We start from the raw sequence: 23323 nt of genomic DNA, 5'->3' as shown, positions 1-23323 counted from the left end.
ATTCTTTTCCAATATTGTACTTGTCAACCTTGTTTTTGAATTAGTTTAACACAGCTTGACTAATGTGCTCCCACTGCTGCTCATCACAGCAGTTTTAAATAATTCTAGAAAGAAGGACAGGGTGAAAAAGAAAAAAAGTTATGACATTTGCAGACATTGTAAGGAAAACAAAGACATAACATGAGCTGGTATTTGAGGACTGTTTAACATGCTTGCAAGTCAGATGACATGCTATTAAGTAGATTATCACCAATAAAATCCCCAGCTGCCCCAGGCTGGGGTTAGTACCTGAGAACAGGGTAGTGTGATAGACAGGGTCACTCTGCCCAAATGCAAGGTAGCCACTTTCACACACTTTCAAGCTAATAAATTTCACTCCACAAGGTTGAACCATTCTGGTTTGACTAAATTACTTTCATTTCCAAGGCTAGATGTTATCCACACAGCTTTTACTAAATCAGAGGTTTAGAACAAATTCACAGCAAGTCATGAAGGAGAGTGTGCATTTAAGGCAAAACACAGCAAAGCCACGATTCCCTTTCAATGTAAATTCTGCATTTCATGCAACACCCAGGCATATAACAACTCCTCCTGCCTACAGACACCTTACCTAAGCAGTTTGCTGAGCTAAGGAATGTGACATTTTTATGGCATTGTCCCTTCTTGCCATAAAAAGCTGTTAGGGCACACACTGCCAAGACAAGCAGTCAGCTACAATTCCCTCCTTGGACTTTGGAAAGGAACCAGTGGCTGTGGTGAATGCAAATGGAGCTAATAACAATTATTAAAGGCAGCAACTGGGTACCAGTCACACATTCTAATGATTTTCAAGTTTTCTCATGATGACACTTTAAAGCCTTAGAGCATTTTAAGCTGCTAGATTTAACACTGGGTCAGACCCCATATAACAGCTAACTGCTCACCAGTGCAGCATAATTTGTGGGGAAAAAAATAGAAGCATGACTCAGGCAATTTGAGTTATATCTCATCTTTAATCACTGAAAATTATATTCCCAAAGAACTATCTTTCAAATTAAACATTTCTCCCCATTGCAGAAGATATACCCCTCCAATTTAACCTGCCCAAGAAAAGCCACGTGCAGTACTCTTTTTGAGGGTGATAAAATGATTCTCCATCTCCAATAATAACCCTCAATCTTTATCATTACCCAAGGCAACTTTAAATTACACAATCACCAATTGTGCTGTGTACCACTGGAGATACTCCTCAGTGTCTTAATATCATTGAACAATCCTTGCAGATTTGACAGTCAACAGCCAGACTCAGCCACATTCAAACACGAGATGTTGAGGTACTGGAACGTGTCCAGAGAAGGGCAACAAAGCTGGTGAGGGGCCTGGAACACAAACCCTATGAGGAGAGGCTGAGGGAGCTGGGGGTATTTAGCCTGGAGAAGAGGAAGCTCAGGGGTGACCTCATTGCTCTCTACAACTACCTGAAGGGAGGTTGTAGCCAGGTAGGGGTTGGTCTCTTCTCCCAGGCAGCCAGCACCAGAACAAGAGGACACAGTCTCAAGTTGTGCCAGGGGAGGCATAGGTTGGATATTAGAAGGAAGTTCTTCACAGAGAGAGTGATTGCCCATTGGAATGGGCTGCCCAGGGAGGTGGTGGAGTCACCATCACTGGAGATGTTCAAGAGAAGACTGGATGGGGCACTTGGTGCCATGGTCTAGTTAATTGGGTAGGGCTGGGTGATAGGTTGGACTGGATGATCTTGGAGGTCTCTTCCAACCTGGTTGATTCTCTGATCTTACTGGTGTGTCACACAATATTGCTTTAGGGACAGGATGAGGACCCCAAACTTTTGGCTTCCTGAGGCACTGGCAGTCTCATTCCAGCAGGGTGCCTCCCATCACCCAGGAAGCTTTTCTGGAAATCCATTGACTGTGGTTATCAAGACTAAGGAAACTGCTTATTGTGAAAGACTCTCTTTACAAAGCTGTATTTATTAATATTTTCCTTCATGAAGTTAATAAAACAATCTGTTACCTTAGTTGGACATAAAGCATAAGAAATACTTCCAAGGACCCATTTGTAGAGGTTCCAGTTTAAGAGAGGTTTAAGAGATGACCTGATTAGGGGATACATCACACATAAGCAGTAAGCAGCAGGAAGCTCCCTTTTCTTCCACTTCAAACCAGTGCAATCTCATGTTCTTAACTGTGTCATGCCTTGGATTCCTCGATACTGAAGATATAAGCCAACTAATACAAACAATTTGGCTCAGATTTTGGTTTGGAAGATATTAAGGAGGAGGCCTAAATATTATCCTGTGTTCTCAAATTCTATGCCTTAATTTAAAAACAAAGCTATCTGATTCCTGCCTGTTGTACTCCTAAGACAGTAACTAGTATTGCAGCTTTCCAGCAGGCAGTGCTCAACAAAAGACAATTGTGCAAAAAAAATGAAAGACCAAGAGCATCTGAAATGGACTGGAGGAAGTAACCTCTGCAGGGAACATGCATTCTCCCAGCAGCCAGCTGTGTGACAGTGCACCCAGATGTGTTCTATGCATGAACTGCATTACATGGTATAATAACAGTTCCTTGTAAAGTGAAAATTAATGGTTCCTACAATAACTGAGGTAACAGAAGAATGCTGGCATGCAAGCAAGGTGACAAGAACAGAGCCAGTCCTGTAGGCTCTGCTGCATGCAGAATCACAGAATGGCTCAGGTTAGAAAGGACCTCAGAGATCATCTACTCCTCACCACGGGCAGCAACACCTCTCAACTAGACTTGGCTGCTCAAGGCTTCATCCAGCCTGGAACTGAACACCCCCAGGGAAGAAGAGCATCCACAACCTCCCTGGGCAACCTATTCCAGAGCCTCACCTCCCTGATACAGATGAGTGGCAAATGGAGGGTAGGGGGAATAAGGAAAGGGATCAAAATGTTGAAAATATAGAAGGCTCCACAAATGACATGGCTATTCTAAAAAAAAAAATAAAGAAAATATTTTTTACAAAAATTACTTTTGGCTATCAGATATACTTAAGGAAAAGATAAAGGGCTTCAATTCATATATTTCTCTGAATCCATGAAGGCTGGAAATTGATTTTAATGTTTCAGGAAAGCTGAGACTCTCATGCCCATGGGAAAACTTGGGACATCATTAACTACAAAGGTAATCAGTGTTGTCAGCACTGAATCTGATGCAGTGGCTTAAACAAAGATTTTGTAATATTCACATGCAAAAAGCAAGTAAAATCCCAAGTGTAAGTTTCACTTAAAAAACCCTTAATTAAGCAAAGTTATAGAATAACTTCATTATTACATTCAGAGGGAGAAAATGTGAATGCATGCTGAGGAATGCCTGTTGTTCTGCAGACTATAGGAAGCAATCTGGAGTAAGGTCAGTTCAGGGGATATGCTGTGTGGGAGAGAACATGTCAGTCAATAGCTCTATTCAGTAGTCAACAATAATTCTGTACCCTTAACACAGACAATTAATTATTTCAAAGGAAAAAAGATAGCAGAAGTGATTAGATCTATATATCCTCATCAAAGTAAAAAGTTAAAAAAAATCCCCAAACACACAAAAAAACCCCAACCCCAGGACAGAAAAGAAAAACTAAAATATTTTCTTGGCATAAGCTGTACTTGATGACAAGAATCAGTCACCCTTTCCCAGGAAAATTAAGTACTTGATAGTCTTTTTTGATATACAAAGCCTGCTCACATGGCACAGAATCCTGAAAACTAAGCTATGACTTGGATAGACTGAGTAATATATTTGCCAACTATAAGTACAGAAGAGGCTAAACTGCAAAGGAGGATTGGGGATATGCTGCTGAATTACTGAACTGTTGGGCAATGCAGTATTTATAGAGGACTGTGCTCCTGTTGGGATATAATTTGATCTAATGGTCACTGCAATTAAATCCATTCATTAATTTTTGTCTCAAAGAAAAAATGTTGTCTGCTGCTGCTGATTCCAGGAAAGTTTCACTTAATTTTCAAGGAACAATAGCCAGCTTGCCCTGAGGGGAAAATAAAGTTACCAAGGTGAAGTAGCAACCACAAATACCCCCCCGAATTCAGCTTGCAATACATTGTTTTCCAGATAACTAGAGGGCTACTAATAAAGCATCAGCTACTAATTAGTCAGGAACTTTTTAGACACCATCTAAAAAGTAAGATACTGTCACATTTTAAGGGGGGGCTCAGATGTGAATCTGCACATCAGTCATCAGACTATCAGCTACAGCAGTGCTCCTGCCCAGGTGTGCAGGGTGCACCCACTGCTGGGGTGTTTACTCTAGACTTACACAAGAAAAACTGGCAGGGTCCTGGTGTGAAGGCTAATGTGACACACGCCTCATCATCCCTTAATTATCTTCCTTTTAGATCCTGTGAAGCACAGTACAGCTATATGACAGGGTATTTGCCAAGCACATTTAATTAATCTACTGTTTTATAACTTCACATCACCTGTTAGTTTCCAATAGATTGATAAACAGTGATAAATACAGTATGTGTGTGGTTTAGGTCCTCAGCCCATCTTTTTTAAACCAATGCAAGCACGCTTTTTACTACCTTTAGTAGAGGCAGCAAGAGTAGAGATCAAACTTCCTTTCCTCTCCATTTTTGTGTCATCCCCCCCTGTCCTCCCCAAGACAGACAGTATAAAAGTTATACACAAGCTTCAATTCCAAGAAGTGTTTTTAATTGTCATTTCCTTACCTTCATTTTATCATATAATTTTTAGATTTCCATTTTCTTAACTTCAGACTCCTGAAACCCACTGGCACCACTGTTGAGCCATGGTGAAACACATGAGTAGACCTGACTCCACATCAAGGACTTCTCTGGAGATACTCAAATCCCACTTGGATGCATTTCTGTGTGAACTACTCTAGGTGATCCTGCTCTGGCAGGGGGGATTGGACTAATGATCCTTCAAGGTGCCTTCCAACCCCTAACATTCTGTGATCCTTTAAGCTGGTTAATACAGCATTACAGTATGAGTAACCTGGCCTGGCCCATACTCAGTGAAGTTTGTTTTGCAGAGTGTCAAGTCCCTTCTGCTCCCAGAGATTCACCTACCAGTCTACACCAGACTTACCTCTGCTCTTTCTATCAGCTTGCACTGCCTACCAAGGCTTCCACTCCCACTTCTGTCATGACTTTGAGAAACAGGACATTTTGTGGATAACATCTGTGTATAACAAAGCTCTCCCCATAAATAATGGCTGCAAGATTAGGCTCTCAGACTGTGCATGTATTGACAGGCAGGCGTGCGTCATTACTCTTGAGAATAGAAATTTTGCACTATATTACAAAACAGTTCTTATGATGTCTTTATTTTCAGATACTTATCAGCCAGAACTGTCAATATGTCTTATTTCAGTTCTCTGCAAAGTCTGTGAGAGATGTTCTTTAAGCATGAAACTACTTCTGATTAAAAAAAAAAAAACCCAGACAATATACATACATATATATATATATATACACACACACACATATACCATTTACAGGAAAGCTGTGTGGCAACAAGCTTATAGTTCAAGCTAAAAAACTTTTCTAGCCTGAATTGTTGATGACTAAGTTATTACTAAGCTTCCACACATTTTTGTGTACAAGTTCTATCATGATGTTTCAAAGTTTTGTTTTTTTTTTTTTATAGTTACTAAACTTGTGATATAACCTTGCTATTAGTATAGTTACAGCTGATATAAAATGCTAGTAACTTCATAACAGGCTGCCCAGGGAGGTGGTGGAGTCACCATCCCTGGAGGTTTTCAAGAAGCTGTAGATGTGATACTTCAGGATACAGTTTAGTGCTGGGTTATGGTTGGACTTGATGATCTTATACGTCTTTTCCAACTTTGATGTTCTATGATTCTATAAACCTAGCAGAGACTTATTCTGAAATCTAGTGGCATTCCACATTCAAAGGAAATATAAACCACAGACAAGCTAAAACTGAAAAGCAGATTGCATTTTCTTGGTCAGAATTACATCCACAGACTCAAACTGCTGTGGCATGTGAACAAATGACAACGCAGCACACCAAATCCTGACTTTTTACTCAGGTATTCTAATATGTATGAAATCTAAGATGTGATTTATACAGGATCATTTATTTATTTTCATCCCAGTATCTATCATAGCCCCTAATGTTTTCCTGTTTATGCAGATTTTTCCACCAGCACAAAAATTTGGGCTTTTTTAAGATCAATAAAAACATGAAGCACATTTGCCAGCAATATGCCTGTAAAATTGTATCAGCACTAAAAAACAGAGTTTTTAATAAATATCTGTTTTATTCTAACAACAAATTTTGAGAAACTTACTATGCAAGTTTGCTTTTCTGTCTTTTGAGTTAGCTATTTTGATTGAAGTATTTTCAGGTAAGAATAGGACTCACTTTTTGCTCTTTTAAAAGCAGCTCCAGGCAGCATAATTTAAACCACTGACCTGCAAAAGTTATCCACGTTTTAACCTTGTATAGTCATGTTGCCATCAAGCATGCTCCTAACTAGAATAGTTTGCAGGTGCACTCCAAAAGGAACCAAGCAGAGATATTCCCAGGACAGACAGAGGGAGCTGTATCTCCAGTTTTAGTCTTTAAAGAGACAGCTATAAACAAGGTGTCAGGTTTAAATTTGCAAATGTAAAAATCCATTTTTTTTCAAACACCAGTTTGGTTTTGACTATTCTAACCAATCAAGTTCAGCTTTAAAAGCCTCAGGGAAAATGCAATTCGCCTAAAGATCATGGTCAAATGAAAAAAAAAAAAAGCCATTTTTTTAGCTATGTAAGGACAAGTAAGATTCAGGCAACTGACCACTGGCTCTGTTTTTTTGTCTTGGATTTCCCCTGGATTCTTCTTTTCCTTAGGGATGCAACACTGAAAAACACGGCACGTCATCAGCAAACCACACCACGAAGTATTAAATAGGATAGCCAAGAAGTACAGTTGGCTGGAAGAGAAAAGCCCTCCCCTCTTACTCACCCTGGGATAAGCTTACAGAGGCTTCAGAAACACAATTCTAACTGCAAAGGACACAGAGAGAAAAATATACAAAGCTGGATTTGAAAGTACGTCGATCTGCCCACTGTTATCACACTCTACATCCATGGACAGAGGCTGAGCACTACTCCTGCTCATTCCCAAAAAGGTAAAATTAGGCAATGAATGGAAAAAATTAATAGAAAAATGCAAATGACTTTTGGTTGAAACTGGACACAGGCTTCATAATTTTTTTTTCCCCCAAGTTGTTCAACTCTACTGCTTATTTCTCATTTTCTAATGAAACATTTTTCTCTGTCTTCCACAGGGGGTGGGAGAAGAGAAAGGGAAGAAGTTCTACATTAATTGAAGTTTGCAAGATTCACTGTAGCACTACAGTCTTCACTAATCCAGAAATCCTGCTTTAATTCCAGTATACCTCAGGTGTAAAATGGCCTTCACATCTGATACTTCTGATTAACTTATAAATATAAGCATATTACATACTAGTTTTAAGCAATTGCTTAAAGACAGAAAAAAGAAAAAAAAAAAAGAAAGAAAACAAACCACCACCACCACCAAAAAACAACAATCAAAAACATATAAAGAAAGTATGGATATATAGATTGGCTCCCATACTTCAAAGAGCAGTGCCTGTAAACCTGGTGTATAGGGTTCTAAACCTACCAAATAGCCCTTAGGAGATTTGGGGGCACAAGAGTCAGATCTGAACCCCCTTGTTACTCTTGCTAAAGGGAAAGATGTTAAGTAAGATGAGCAGAAACAAATGGGCTTATGAGTTTATTACTTCTCTGTTTATTTCAATTCACCTCATTTTTCACCAGTGATACTCTACACAATGAGTCAAGGCTGATATCCAAGTTATTTTAAAATATGTAGATTAATCAAATAAAATCACCAACAATCTGTGTCTAACACTGCTTATTGCCATCACTCCTCCCCTGCACATCACCTTACCTCGGGGCACAGCTCCTCCTGCTTCCTCCCTCACACTGCTGTTACACTATTTAGGAGCACAAACTCTCTAATTAAAACCATGACTTCTCCAATACAAAGAGTAATATTAGAGCAATTATATGAGTCATTAATAATCACAGAAATGCCACTCTAGAAAGCAGCATCCAAAAACTCTGATACAATATTTGCTACTAGAAGAACCACTTGCTAATAGTGTTTACTGAAGCCAGTATTTTCCCTATCCATACTACCTTAGGATTCCCCTCCTTCCAACTTCCATCCACCAAATACCTCAATACAGCCATACAGAACCTGACATTTCAGACTGGCAATCTCAGCAGTGACTGAGTGACTAGAAGAGACTAGTGTGAAATTACACTATTGTAATAATTTAAAAAAACCCTGCAGACAGATATTAATTCCTCATATTACTTGAAAGCAGGATGGTTAATCCTTTGCATTCCGAAACAACGACGCTGATTCTTTTTCCTTAGGAACCAACAGGGAAATAATGATGATAGGCCCCCTCACGGGTTATAAGTGGAGCTAATTGTGCTTCTAGTTCACAATGATATTTTCTGGAAGCACTGTATTTGTACAATAAACATCCTAGTCACAGGACATCTGTGTAGTTTTCTGTACTGGTTTAGAAGGAACAAGGGATGGGGGATGGGAGGACAGGGCTACCCCTGTCCTGTGAAAACCAGGTGTGGGTGGTTTATTCAGGCAAGCAGAGGTTAAAATTCCAGGACTTTCTATACCACAAGTTCAAAGCTGAAAGTAAGGAAACCCCTGCAGGAGAGAAACAGATCCTCTGAAGAGAAGAGCTCAATGACTGATGCACTGCCATGGCTGTGCAGCTCCAACCTAAAAATGAAGACAAGTTCCCTACTTTCCCCAACTGAGGGAGTCTATTTAGAAAAACTGACAGATGATAGTTCAACTACGACAGGCAAATGTGCCTTTGAAATTAGGTGTAAAGAAGCATGGATTTTAAAGATCATTGTAAGTAAAAAGCATTTTAATGCTTTCACATAATTTCTGGGATACTGCTAGGAAACTTCTGCTTTAATTGGATGGTCTTTTTCCTGAAGTGTGCTCCTGAACAATGCACAGCATGGCACTCAACTCTTCTAAGCCTGTGCTGCAGGCACAATTTTTCCAACCTGCAATTGGAGTGTATTTCAGTATGGAATCTTAGCTAAAAATAACATTAGCTATTCATATTTAATGTTTGGATGAAAAAAAATGTCTATTTAAGGTACAGCCTGTTGTCTCCAAGATGTCAACAGTAAGTAATATTATTTGAAGCGGAATGTTTTATTTAATATTTAATAGCATGTATAATGAAACCAGTGGGAAAATACTGAGATTTCAGGGAAGTATAAAATGCCCATCAGTCAAGTGTCTACTCTGCCCTGGTGAGACCACACCTGCAATACTCTGTCCAGTTTTGGGTCCCCAGTTCAAGAGAGACAGGGATCTGCTGGAAAGAGTCCAACGAGGATGATTTGGGGACTTGAACATCCCTCTTCTGAGGAGAGACTGAGAGCCCTTGGGCTGTCCAGTCTGGAGAAGAGAAGGCTGAAAGGGAATCTTACCAATGCCTATACATATCTGAGGGGTGGGTGTCCAGATGAAGGTGCCAGGCTCTTTTGGGTGGTGCCCAGTGACAGGACAAGGAACAACAGGTACAAGCTGGAACACAGGAGGTTCCACCTCAACACGAGGAGACACTTCTTTATGATGAGGGTCATGAGGCGCTGGAACAGGCTGCCCAGAGAGGTTGTAGAGTCTCCTCTACAGACTTTCAAAACCTTCTTGGATGTGTTCCTGTGCAGCCTGCCCTGGGTGATCCTGCTGTGGCAGTAGGGTTGGACTTGATGATCTCTGGAAGTCTTTTCCAACCCCTACCATTCTGTGATTCTGTGACTCTGTGTAATATTGCAGTATTTGAATATATTCTGTATCATAAACAGCTAACCTAAATTTTAACTTGTTTCTGTCAATATAACCCAAAAAAATCTCTTGCAAAGTAATAACTTACATCAACATAGAGAGGATGCTTGATGCAAATCAAGTCTAGAATGATCCAGTCAGTTCTCTTTCAGAAGCTAGTGTAGTCATCATTTAGCTCAGAGCCAGAAACTGGATTTTTTATTCTACCAGCCAAGTGTTACGTTCATCACAAATTAAATCCTGCTACCAATTTGATTAACCAAATAAGGACTTTTTGTCCTGAAGAGATGAGTCAGAGGTCAAAGAAGCTGAAACTCACACTATTTTCTGGTAGCTTTTTAACATACAATAAAAATCAGGAAAACAATGATCTTTTAAAGACAAAGCCAAAGCTAGATTGAATTCATATATACTTACTACAACAGGAATTGCTACATGTTTTACTTCCTAGTACAGCATCCAAATAAATTGGTGTTACAGTGGGCTTTTTATAAAACTATTCAATACTTACATAAGCAGCACCTCGTAGTAAATGATCACCAGCAAAGGAGAGTACTTCAGAAGACCCACCATACTCCTTTGTGAGGGGCAGTTAGAATTCTAGCAACACCTGAAAGTTCTGATGGATCCATGAACAGAAGTCAGTGTCACAGGAAGAAATTCAAATGATCAAGTAGAAATCTGACTGCTTACCTGTAGTGTCCAAGGGCAAGCAGTGGTTTTGAAGTATCTTTTTTCCCCAAGATAATATTTATTATTTACAAACCATAAACATTAAATATCCAGGTGATCACTCAGAAGTATTTACTCATTTTACTAAAAGGGTAACAAATTCCTGGACAGAACATTATATACAGATATCAATTTATTTAAGAACAAACACTTGTCCCACAGGCATCCATGCTACAAATCAGTTCAGATACAGAGATTTATATACCATGAATTCTTAGGTTAGTTCAAACTTACTCTAGGCTAAACCAGCCATCGAAGTCAGGTGTGCAAAATCCACCCCCTTAAAAATGTGTCTGTCTCAGTCAGCTACTGAATTTAGACTGTTTGAATTTAGTCTAAAAGGAAATACTACAAAGACATCAAACCTGGAAAATTTATAAACTTGGGTTTTGATGTCCTTTTTAAGAAGGTGTCTTTTCTTGTGTAATTGCTGACAGCCACTTACCCACATTTACATTGCCTTTTGATGCCCTACACTAGATCCTAATTAAAAAGCACAAAGGTAAGAAAGAAATGTTTTCTAACAACCTTCATTTTATTTTGTTCATTTTGATACATTCTGTCCAGTTAATCTTCTAGAAAACAAAATGTAAGGACCACATACACACATTTTTTTTTAACTTATTTTTTAATAGCAGCTCTTAGCTTGGCTGATCTTCCTCGTGGGTTTGCTTGAATATCCTTGGGCTGGGGTGTAAGAACTTTTTTCTGTATAAAAATCCAATTTGAGTTGGATTTCCCATGAGGAGATTCTTGTGCATCTTCTTTTTTGGAGGCATTTCTCAGGGCTTGTCTTATCTTCTGTCTTGAGCTAAGATTGTACTTTTCTGTCATGTCTATTCCATGAAGAAAACGTTTGATAATGCGATCTTCCAGGGAATGAAAGGAGACAGCTACAAGGCGACCTCCCGGTTTTAGAAACTTCTCAGCTGTCTTCAGCCCTAAAAACAGTTCGTGGAGCTCATCATTCACAAATATTCGCAGGCCTTGAAAAGTTTTGGTAGCAACATGTGCAGGTCTCTGAAGCAAGTCCCTTCGTGCGTACAGTGCTGATGGTGGAAAAGCACCTGTCATCAATTTTAAAAGGCATGTGTTAATATCTTAGTGATTCCACACAGCAATCCTGACATTAATCCACTCCTGCATGATGACTTGAGAGGAAAGCAAACTTACACCCGAACCCTGAGTGGTGAGCTTCCTTCTGTACAACGCATCTTTATTTTCTGCTCTGAATTCACATTTCTGAAAGCAAACCCTATTAAACTGCAGCTGAATTTGAGTGCCATGGGCAGGGACACCTTCCACTAGACCAGGTCGCTCAAGGCCTCATCCAACCTGGCTTATGATATAAAGATCTACTTGAAATTTGGTTTTGAAAAATCTAAATAGACATGACAACTTGCTATCTGCCCAGATTGTTGTGGTCTGATCACAACCACAGCTACTTTGCAATTGCAACACAGAAATCAGCTACTCAGGCTACCAGCATGACTGGGAGTGTACACTAACAGGTCTCTGAAAAGTTCTTCTATTTGTCCTGTGTGCTGTAATCTTTTGTGAGGATGAACAGGGACGTTCATTTTTTACTGTGAATTAATGTACCACACATCAAAGAAGAACAAATTAAATTCCAGATATATTCTGTAGACATCATACAACCTTACACACTTGAGCTGAACATGCACAAAGAGCACTGCCAGGCATATATAAGAGTACAGAATACCTGCATTCGGGAAACTGGCAGAGAAATGTGGCCACTCTACAGCTTCATGGACCAAACCCCCTCAAGCTAAAACCAAAATCAAACTATTTCCAAGATCAAAGACTGCCTTCAGAGACTGGGACTGACTAATGCATGCAATCTGTGGTGGGGATTTGTGTCACACTGGCCTTCACCTTTTTAATGAAGGCAGTAGATATTGATCTACTACACTGCAGGGGTGAAAACCTTTCTTACCCCACTCTTAGTCCTCTAGTATAGTTCAATAAAAATCTACTTGTGCTTTCTGTTGAGGCACAAAATCTCTTGCCCAGCCTCCTCCAATTACCATGACACTAAAAGAAAATCCTTCCTGGTAACAGGCTGTACAATGTACAAAAATATTTAAAAAATCTGTATGGGAAGCTTGTGAAATGAATTTCATTCATAAAAAACACCATGCTTCTGGCTAGATGACTAGTTTGAAATCCCAATGAGAGAAATTATCATTTTGAGTTTTGGGATGCCCTGATGCTACTTACACCTTCAAAAAACCCTAATGGATTCTCATGTTGGAATGTATTGAAATTTTCAAGCCAGTGAATGAATTTAGCCTCTTGCTGTGCCTGTCAATATGAACTATGAAAGTCCCCAGAGTGTATGAGAGTGGGAGAGTTTAAAAATTAATTCAGATTGTGCACCTGTTTGCAGGAATCTGTCTGTTGAATTAGCATCACATTTAATAAGTTTCTGTGACGCAACTAATGTCCTTTTGTCTAGGCTCCCTCAGTACAGTGTTCATTCTCACCCATCTGAAATTCAGGCAATATTACAAATTCCAAAATGATAATTAATGTCTATAAATGTGAACCAATCTGAATGAGACTGGCTTTACCCAGGAAAGTTCTTTTTAAACTTTGCAAACTTCTTCAGAAGCTCATCAATTCTTCTCAAGTCCAAATGACTGCATGATCTCAAAATGATCTGTTAACATATTACGTCTCCAAATAACACTGAGAAGAATTAAATTTTAAATAAACTAATAGATAACAAGGTACATTACCCACTGCAAAGAAATAAAAATAGACCTATCAGTTGTATTAAAACCATGTCTTAAAATTACATTCTACAGACGTCACTATTTTAAAGCATTTTCCTGCACATAGATTTATAGAACAGTTTCTGTTGGAAGGGACCTTAAAATTTATCTAGGTCAAACCACCCTACCTATGGGTGGACACCTTCTACCAGACCAGGTTGCTCAAGGCCTCATCAAGCTTGGCCATGAACACTTCCAGGGAGGGGGCATCCACAACCTCCCTGGGCAACCTGCTCCAGGGTCTCACCACCCTCACTGTAAAGAATTTTTTCCTAATCTCCAGCCTAAATTCGCTCTGCTCAAGCTTCTATCCATTCGGTCTCATCCTGTCACTACAAGCCCTTTTAAAAAGCACTTTTCTACCTTTCTTGGAGGGCCCCTTCAGTTACTGGAAGGCCACTATTAGATGTTCCCAGAGCCTTTTCTTCTCCAGGCTGAACAGCCCCAACTCTCTCAGCCTGTCTCCATAGGAGAGGTTCTCTAACCCTTTGATCATCTTAAACCTACTGTTTCCTAACAACTCAAGGAGCTACAACAGAAGTCATGAGGAAGTGCTTCTAAATCGACTTCCATACATCTATTCACAGACCTTCAACTGAGAATTACTGATCTTTAGTCCTTTGCAGATAGCTGTTTAAAAAAAAAATTATAAATAGTGAGTGGAGTTTGAGTGTGCTGCAAGGAGAGATGATGCCTGCATGACAGAATAGAAAACTTTTTTTCCCCATGTAAACTGTAGACTCCCCAGCTCACAGAGATCTCACTTAAATGGATCTGAAGCCTTTTTGGATAATGTTTAGAGAATAATAAAACAAAGAAGACAAGCTTTCTCTAGTTTTATTTTTGTAGGACCTTATTCATTGGCACGGTATGTAGAGAGAGAACTTTCCAAACCTATTTCAAGAAACAGAATTATTTCCTTGAAATTAGAACAAAGGAGAGCAAGAAATCACTTGGATACCTGAATTAGTCCCAAGCTGTTGTAGGCCATCTTGACATACAAATCTATTTCCAGTGTGGTTTTTTTTTTCAGCTACACCTTACAATTACACCTCTTGCTAATACAATCTTTAGAAACATCTGTAACTGTTGAGGAGCTGTTATGTTTGCTTGGTTGTTGTCCAATTACATCTTTCACTCATCTCTCAAAAAATTAGCAACATTCATAAAGGTTCTAACCTTTTGGAGGGGTGGTAGGAAAAAGACCAGAAGTCTAGTCACTTCAGAAATAGAAATGAAATTTTCCATTTTCAGGCTAGTCCAAATCTAGATTCACTGGGATTCTGGTTATCAGCTGGGTCTTAACACAAAACATTAGAGCTCTAGGAAATCTAAAGCCATAGTAATCTATAGCATGTGAAAGAAATACAGACTAAACATGACTTCTCTGACATGGACACCAGCAAAGAAGGACACCTAAATATCCAGCTTCAGTAGTTAAATGTTTTGCTTTTTTTCTGGATCCTGTACTAGGCAAAAAAAAAATTTGGACCTGTTCTGGAAAGATAATCATACTTGTACTGAACCTGCAAAATATAAAACGCAAGATTTTATTACTCAGATGAATATTTTGGTTTTTAAAGGACTTGACATTTAGCTAATAGGTCATAGATTTTACTCTGGTAAAGTCCTGGATTAGTCAGGGTTTATTTGTGCTGCGCCATCAGGCAATCCTGTAGCTGTGGTCTCTGGCACTTTAGGTCTGCCTTACCTCAATAGCTTCACAGATGCCATTTTGCCTAAGAACATATAAGGGTGATAGGAGATAAACTACACAAAATACATTATAGTTACCAGATGTTTTCTTAAGGTATAATCACTTAAAATACTAATGGGATCCCCAGTTGTGCTCCTTTACTGGAGGAATTAAATAAAAAATGGAAGGAGTTCTATCCAAAGAGGGATCAGTGTGACAGTCCTAAAACAATGTCAGCTACCTGAATTCTTAAAAAAAGTGCACAAAACATGGACACTGTCTGATGCATGCCTGATTCATGTACCAAGCTGCACTTTAGCAAAGGCTTTGAAGTGAGAACAAAAATTCCTTCTTGTTGTCACACGAAGTGACCATTACGAGATGACTCACATGTGACCCATTAAACATTGAATCATATAATTGTTTAGGTTAGAAAAGATTAAGATCATCAAATCCAACTGTTCATGTAACACTGCCAAGTCCACCAACTAAACCACATCCCTAAGACCATGAAGTGATCTTAAATCATATTCCTTTGTTCATTTTCTTAGTTCTAGCTAGTGCTCAAAATTATTTGTAAAGTTCAGAGTTGCTTGTTTACAGTTTTTATAATCTTTAGCATAGCAATATGGTTGCCTCAGTCTCAATCATGGTACACTTTTAACCAACAATTCTTTAAAAAGCATGTGTCTCATGACAAAAAAAGAACATTTAGTTTGTGGTGTTGATAACAATGCCTGCCAAAAATGTAACTCTTGAAGTTTTATAAAAGCCTCACAGTGTTTTACTTCCTTGGGTTTTTTTGGATTGAATGTTCCCCACATTCACTATTTACAGCAGGGGCTCATAATCCAAGCAGTGTCTTCAGGTCCTAAACTCTGGGCCTCAATTGACTGTTCAGTTTTTCAGTTTTGAACTGACTGCTTCGATTTCGCTCAAGTATCCTGATTTATACAACTCCAAACCTTTAATTTGTTTGTAAGTGCCCTGAATTTTCAGTTTTAATATTATAGTATTTTAGGGATACTTTTTTTTTTTTAACATCTTCAGGATACTGACACAACATTTAACACTGCTCTTTAGCAAATGTTAAATTTGAATGGCCCTTTTAAAAGTCTGTATTCAAAGGAGACAGTAGGTTAGAATTATTCGCAACGAGACACGTTAATTTTCATTTCTTGGGTAACATTTCTTATCACAGTGTTCCTGAACAGGATTTGTGTCTTACGTTTTCCTGCGAACATCTTCACTTGAGAACACAAACATGAAGGTTCTTGATGTGATCACAGTTCCTGCCTAACCACATTTTGTTCAAGTTGTTTACAGTGAAGAGCAAGTAAGATGAAGTGTTTCAATAGTCGCTTCAGGCTGATCTAGTTGGCATTCACAAGGTGAAGCAAGCAAAGTATTGCTTTGCTTTTTGCTCCCTGTTTCTTTAAGGAGACAAAAATGATCTAATTTCATTCACAACTGGAAACTGCTATGGTACTTCTCCTCAAAATGTTAAAATGTAAAAATTTAAAACTGAGAGAGGTATATGACATCTCAGATTTTTTGAAGGCTTATCAATAGCTGGGAAGAAGTATTCCCTAGGCTGCTGTCATTCTGGTTTTGAACTTGGTTGGCAGAATGATAAATCACCTCATGTAAAATCTATTATTAAACTAATCGTCGAGCTACAATATAAAAAGTGGGAGCTCAAAAAAAAAAATAAAAATAGAGCTGACATCAGAGCAGAACAGGCAGGATTAGATCCTGCATGATTTCAAGTACAAATAGATCCCTCTGGGACTTCAGGGATTAATATTTTTTCTCCTCAGCCACTGTGAAGAATTAATGAGGGTACCTGCAACAATGCCTGCAAGCTGCTGAGTTCTGGTGATGGGGTATATGCTGCGTGCCTGAACGATGGCTGAAGCGATTTTCCTGGCGTGCCTCTCCTCCCCATATGTTCTCAGGATGGACGCAAGCGCCTGTTGATCTAAAGCGTTCACAACATCAGCAGCAGTGGGCATGTCAGGGTACCTACGCACGAGAGCAGCCAATTAGTTCACTGACGTCAGTTTTCATTGACAAGAGGTGAAGCTTCATAGCATTGAGACATAAAGTCAAACACACACCCTGCATACAAGTGCCTTTGAGGTTTTCGAATGAGAGACAGCAACCCTATGAAAACAGGCATAGCTGGCACCTTTTAAATCCTTTTCCTTCCTACTTTAAATGGAGTTTGTTCCTCAACATCAATTAGAAGAGATGAAACTCCCAAGCAGTATCATAAACTATGCTTAATGAGTTGGCAAGAATAAATACTTTTCAGCCCCGTATTAAAACGGAACTGCTGGGTGACTTTTTATTTAGTCAGCTTTAGAACATAAACTTGCCCTTTATGGCTTCATTTTAGTCACCTTGCAGTACATGTTGTTTTCTACTCAGAACTGATTTCAAGGATCTCTGCTATGGAAACAATTGCTCATGAAAACAAGTTTAACTTTACTTTTCATTAAAAGGCATAAGAATTTATATCAAAATACTCTTTTGGGAGAAAGAAGTTACTTAATACTACAAAAGGCAGGAATTACTACAATATAAACCTTACAGGTCATACATTGATTTATTTTTAAATCTCTGTTACTTTGCTATTGAAATTCCTCAAGTTATTTTATGAGCATCATATATGGGTTTGCTAATGGAAACCCACAGAAAAACATGAACGTGCAGAATATTTTTTCTGGCATTTATTACTCTCCTGCAGGATCTTACAAAAGCTAACAAAACTTAGAAATCAGAGGCAAGTAGTATCATAGCAACAACCCTAGTGCAAGGCTTTTGTTATGCCACAGGTATCCTTTGTTCCTATGCTCCTCTTCCATGTATGGATTCTCATGATGCAAATAGAAGCCTGGAGTTCAGGTTCTTGAAATGTGAGGGCTGAATCCCAGGAGAATTATGTGAGATTTTTACACAAAAATAGCAAAAGTGAGTATCCTGAAATTTACTGTGTTAAGACTCAACATTAACGTGTCAATAGAATTCCTTAGAAGCTGAGGCTTCCCATCAGCTCTGTGTGAGCAATAAAGATCAAATGGCAATTCTTAAGACTACAGGTTCATCAAAACACACAGCAAATATTTTCATTCTCCCAGCAATGCATTATGCAATTACTGCTGGCATCTATACAACAGAGATCTTTGATTGTTCACATAAAAAGCACAATGCTACAGCAACACGTAAGAATGTCTGAAGATGAAAACTCCTTTATAAGTAGAAATTGTCATTCCATCATTGATTTTTCAGGCTCTTGAATGTACTGAACACTAATTCTAGTAAATTAAATAGCAGTGATTTATTAAGTAATTGTCAGTTTGGCAATTAAGTAAGCATGATGTGCCTCCTACACAATGTGAAAGCAGGCTTGTAATATTGCTAAGGAAAGCTTATGATAAATGGAAGACAACATCATGCTACTGTGCTAAGAGCAATGTTGCTTTCTGATTTTCACTGGCAAATATCAAGGATGGGATTTTACTTTTGGAGATGTAATTGGGTCAGATAGCCATTGCAGAGCAGAAGGAGCTTGCCCCTTTCCTGAGGGAGCACCTAAACGTGCTCAAGTGAAGGTTCTACAAATAGTGAGTGAGGCAGAAGAAGGGACAGCAGTATGGGGTTGTGAGCCTGCAGGGCAAGTATAGTCTGAGAAACTGCAGAAGTAACAGGGGGAAGACAGATGAGATGTCCCCATGACCATATATCATACACTCCAAAATTTTAATGGTATAGGCAACACAAATATTATTGATTTAATTACTCATTACTGGAACTTTCATCTTATTTCAAAGAAGGAAAAGACATTAACCAGTCTTCTAAGTATTGGGATGGACAAGAGCTTCATGGCCAGAAAGACAGTCTACTTGTGCAAAATTAGATGTGGCTTGATTATGAGAATTCTTCAGCTTAAGGTGAAATGAAATGCAGGGGGTTGCTAAGCACAAAGTTTTTGAGTTTCAGGGAGAAATATATTATTAATGAGTACCTGTCATTATCCATCCTCATATCCAAAGGTCCGTCCTTTTGCAGGGAAAAACCTCTTTCAGGTGTATCAAATTGCATAGAAGAACAGCCAGCATCCAAGAGAACTCCATCTAGCGTGCCTGTCTCAACTCCAGCAGAAAGTAACAAAGCCTCTGCCTGGCTAAACTGTCCTAGAAGAGCGTGAATCTGGTTCCTGTAAGAAAATAAAGAAATAGCCTCAACTTTAATTATAGCAGTGCAGTGACTTTCCCTTTTATAGCAGAAACTGGACAGTAGTGCTCACTTGTCTCAGCAGCAATAGGGCTATTCATCAAGTGATAGTTTAAGTACTTTTCATATATCAATACTGAACCTGGTCCAACCCACCCAACAGTGGCTGCTTAAGTTTCTTTAACTCCCTTCCTGCTTGAACTCAAAGAAACAACAACCTTACTAAAATTTCATTTTTTCAATGCATGAGAACTCAAAGGGATACCCTCTAGATTCAGTGGGAATATCCTAACCACCAAGGTACCTCCTGTGCCAAGCAAGGCCCTTAGTCAAGTGAGGCCAGCATGGAAAGAACAAGTGGTTCTTGGACCCAGAGAAGAAAGCCACAAGATGGAACATTACTGTGTAGCCTTGTGGTTAATACCTGGGTGGCTGCCCTGCCATGGGACAAACACCTTTCTTTTGAGTGGTATTTGCTGTTTTGAAAATAATTGGGCAAATGAGCCATGTTGGATTATAAACTGATGAAATATTCCAGGGTAGTTTTGATTCAGGCATCTCATCACTGGGGAGGGTAGAGTTTTACATGTTGATTTTTTTTGTTGATGGCTTTTTTTGTTGATGGTTTTTTTTGTTGTCGTTGCTGTTTTTGATTGGTGGTTTTGTGGTTTTTTTTAAACGTTTAGCATTCTTCTTTCTTAGATTTAAGGTAGTTCTTGCTTAGTATTTCCATATTAGGAAAGGAAAGTGTCATGACAAGGGAGTAGATGAGACACCTCTCTGAGGTGCCCTATGCTTTCTTGGATGTCTAAACCTGGTCAAGAACCTTTTGATTCTTGCTTATACATAAGGTGACTTACAACTAAATAACTTATTTTATCGACCTTTCAAAATCTCAATGAATTTCACAGATTTAAAAAGATTAACCAACATGAATTTTGATTAGTTTGGGTAATTGCTCTTCATTTCCACTGATCAGCATTTCAATTATCACAAGGTCGACCAGGCTAACTCATAGAATTTTTTCTAAGTTATATGGGCAGCAGTGCATGAATGGAGAGAGCAACTCCTTTAAGCATTTCAGCCACAACAAGGCAGCTGCCCATTTGTCATTTGACACTTCACCATTACAGTAATTTTGAGAACAGAACTTTTTCAAAACATCAGCTTAAGTCTAACCCTTCTTTCTAGACAGTTTAACATCAGGACAACTATAACACAATTTAGTCAACTCCAGTCGTCCAGCTGGAGTGGGATAATGCTACCAAGATTAACCCCCAAAAAAGAGAACAAGGTCCATTATAAGGAGGAAGTTGTGAGCATAATCATATGGAAAAACATTTAGCTACACAATGGTACCCTCATTAGTGCAGAGTGAATGAAACCTATTTAATAAAGCACAAAAACTGGGAAATACCTTGAATGAACAGATTTCATGAGGGATATCACGATCACACAAACACGTTTTTTAATTGAATACTGTCTAGCACATCATTAAATACAACTCTTCAGCTTAATAGGAACTGACAGTTCCTGAAAAGCACAACCATCCACTCAACATATTGAAGGCAATTTAAGCTATATAGTTCTAGCAGTGAGATTGTATTTCCCCTCAACATAATAAGAGGAATTTTCTTGTAAATCTGTACACTTCATCCAACTGGGCAGCGTTTCTAACTTTACAACTTGTGCAAACAAATGAACTTCAAAATTCCACGTGTGGGAGATGAAAATAAACGAGACCTGGAAAAAGTTATCAGTTGCCATCGTCTAGTTCCCCCAGCAGGCAGTAACCCATACCAGCAGCTACCAGCCACAGGAGAAGAGGAAAGGGATTTAAGTTGTACCAGGGATTGGACATTAGGAAAAACTTCATTATTGAGAGAGTAGTGAGGCATTGGAACAGGCTGCCTAGGGAGGTGCTGGAGTCACCATCCCTGGAGGTGTTCAAGAAGCTGTAGATGTGGTGCTTCAGATGACAGTTCAGTGGTCATGGTAGTTGGGTTATGGTTGGACTCGATCTTAAAGGGCTTTTCCAACCTTCATGATTCTATGACCTAGTGCTGTACTGCACTACCAATCTGACAAATTATTCTGAACTGTATTTGTAAGTCATTAAAGAACTGTGATCAAATTTCTAAACAAGTCCTAAGCACGCAGACAGTTAAATTCTTTGGGACATTGGCCTTTAATTTGTGGTCAGCCAACCCATTGTGATTCGGAAAATGTAATTGAAACAGAAGGATATCTGAAGGAAGCTGAAGCTTACACTTTGGCAGAGAGGTGCTTCAGCTGGAAAGTGTTTTGGAGTTTGCAAATAAAAACCTCCAAAAGACTGAAAAAGAATTAGATTTACATTTTGATGTCAGCCTTTCAACTGTGTGAAATTCCAGCTTCTGTGTATGTTTGCTATGTATTCTGTGTATCAATAGTGGAGACAGGTACCTTGGTGACTAGAAATCTTTACTAAAAGCAGATGCTTTTCATGAGATTATAATGACTGTATTAAAATGCTCAGGGCAGTTCATTGATTTCCTGTTTCTTTGTGGACTAGAAGAAACAGCATCTTGGGTAGGTCATACATTTCAGTTAATCAAGTACACAGCTATGAAAGATTTATGACCTTATGAAAGGAAACAGAACTATCAACTCTTGTTGGATAGGACAGTAACAATGATGATGGTGATGACACTATGCAGAAAGCTAAGCCAATTTCAGATTATGTTCTGAGGAAATAAAAAGCAGAGAATCCCTGTCATACTTTAACTCTTGTTGGGTTTGTGTGTGTGCATGGTAATAGCATGCTAATGTTTAATACGTTCCCAAATGCTGTAAGCCAAGCAACCCCTGGCTTCTCAGAAAAGTCAACACGCTCACTTCTTCTTTATTAATTTTGACATTCTCCAGGAAAAAAGTATTTGAGATTTCAAAGGAACACTGGGAACATGGACATCTAGCCCATTAAAACCAAAACAAAACACAGACCAAACAAAAAAAGCCCAACACCAAACCAAATAAGAAAACAAATAAGAAAAAAAAAAGAAACAAAACCCCCCAAAACACCCCCCAAAACCTAAAAAAAAAAAAACCCACCCCACCACTCAACCTCCCCCCCCTAAAGTAAAACCAAAACAAAAACCCCCAAATCCAAAGTCATTTCAGCTGCTACATAAGTGTTTAAAGGTTGTAATAGATTTTGTTGTGCAACAGCCTCAAGAGCTTGCAGAATTCTTGTACAGTTGGAGAATAACACAGAACCTTGGGTTCAGGATCCTTTGCTGAGGTCAGAGCCCAGTATTTATTATACTATCCTATGACACACAGCATAGAGATTCTAGCAGACAGCACTGGACTCACACTTCTCAATTACATGGAAGAGCAGAATGAAAAAAAGTTTGACCTCCCCTAATGCATTTCAGGCTCTTCTGCTTTCAGTTAACCTCTGATACTCTACAATGCTTTATAAAAACATTTCTTTATTTGACTCAACTGAGAAGGATGCACACAGGAAAAAAAAAGTAAAGCATGAATATAGCTTCTACATAATAAACAGAGGAAACCTTTTCCCTTATCTGTTGCTCTCCATTGTCACAGGGGTTGCTGTGACATCAATCATTCAAGTAATTTCACAGAAGAGTACAATTATGCTTTCATGGTGCTTCATTTTTTATGTATATATAACAGTACTTGATCTTTCACCAATGCTTCCCTTACAAATTCTATGTATGAACACACAGAAAGTCAGGAAGTGATGATGATCCCTTGTCAACAGTTAAAACTACCTTCTACTCACCTGGAATAAATGGCTTCTTTGAGAGAACTAGAAAAACAAGTTTTTCAGCTAACTCTTACCAATGTACATCAAATGAGGGAACAAATCTGGTGGTGTTTGATTCAGTAACTCCACTGAGACTGTCAAACAGGGGTGCCAATTAGCACCAACC

At 38.8% G+C, this 23323-nt stretch overlaps 1 protein-coding gene across 1 annotated transcript in view; it reads right to left on the bottom strand.

Annotated features, from left to right (window-relative positions):
- Positions 1-11164: 11164 nt before the first annotated feature.
- METTL15 (methyltransferase like 15) overlaps positions 11165-23323 on the bottom strand; it is a 68677-nt gene continuing 56518 nt past the window's right edge. The window contains exons 3-5 of the mRNA XM_054390744.1: positions 19171-19362; positions 16987-17165; positions 11165-11713 (exon numbers count right to left, since the gene is read on the bottom strand). Coding sequence (XP_054246719.1) covers positions 11268-11713; positions 16987-17165; positions 19171-19362 — 817 coding nt within the window. The 3' untranslated portion in view covers positions 11165-11267. The remainder of the gene's footprint in view (positions 11714-16986; positions 17166-19170; positions 19363-23323) is intronic.

This window comes from Indicator indicator, chromosome 21, assembly GCF_027791375.1.
Source record: "Indicator indicator isolate 239-I01 chromosome 21, UM_Iind_1.1, whole genome shotgun sequence".
Taxonomy (NCBI): domain Eukaryota; kingdom Metazoa; phylum Chordata; class Aves; order Piciformes; family Indicatoridae; genus Indicator; species Indicator indicator.
This window is presented reverse-complemented; position numbering and strand designations above follow the sequence as displayed.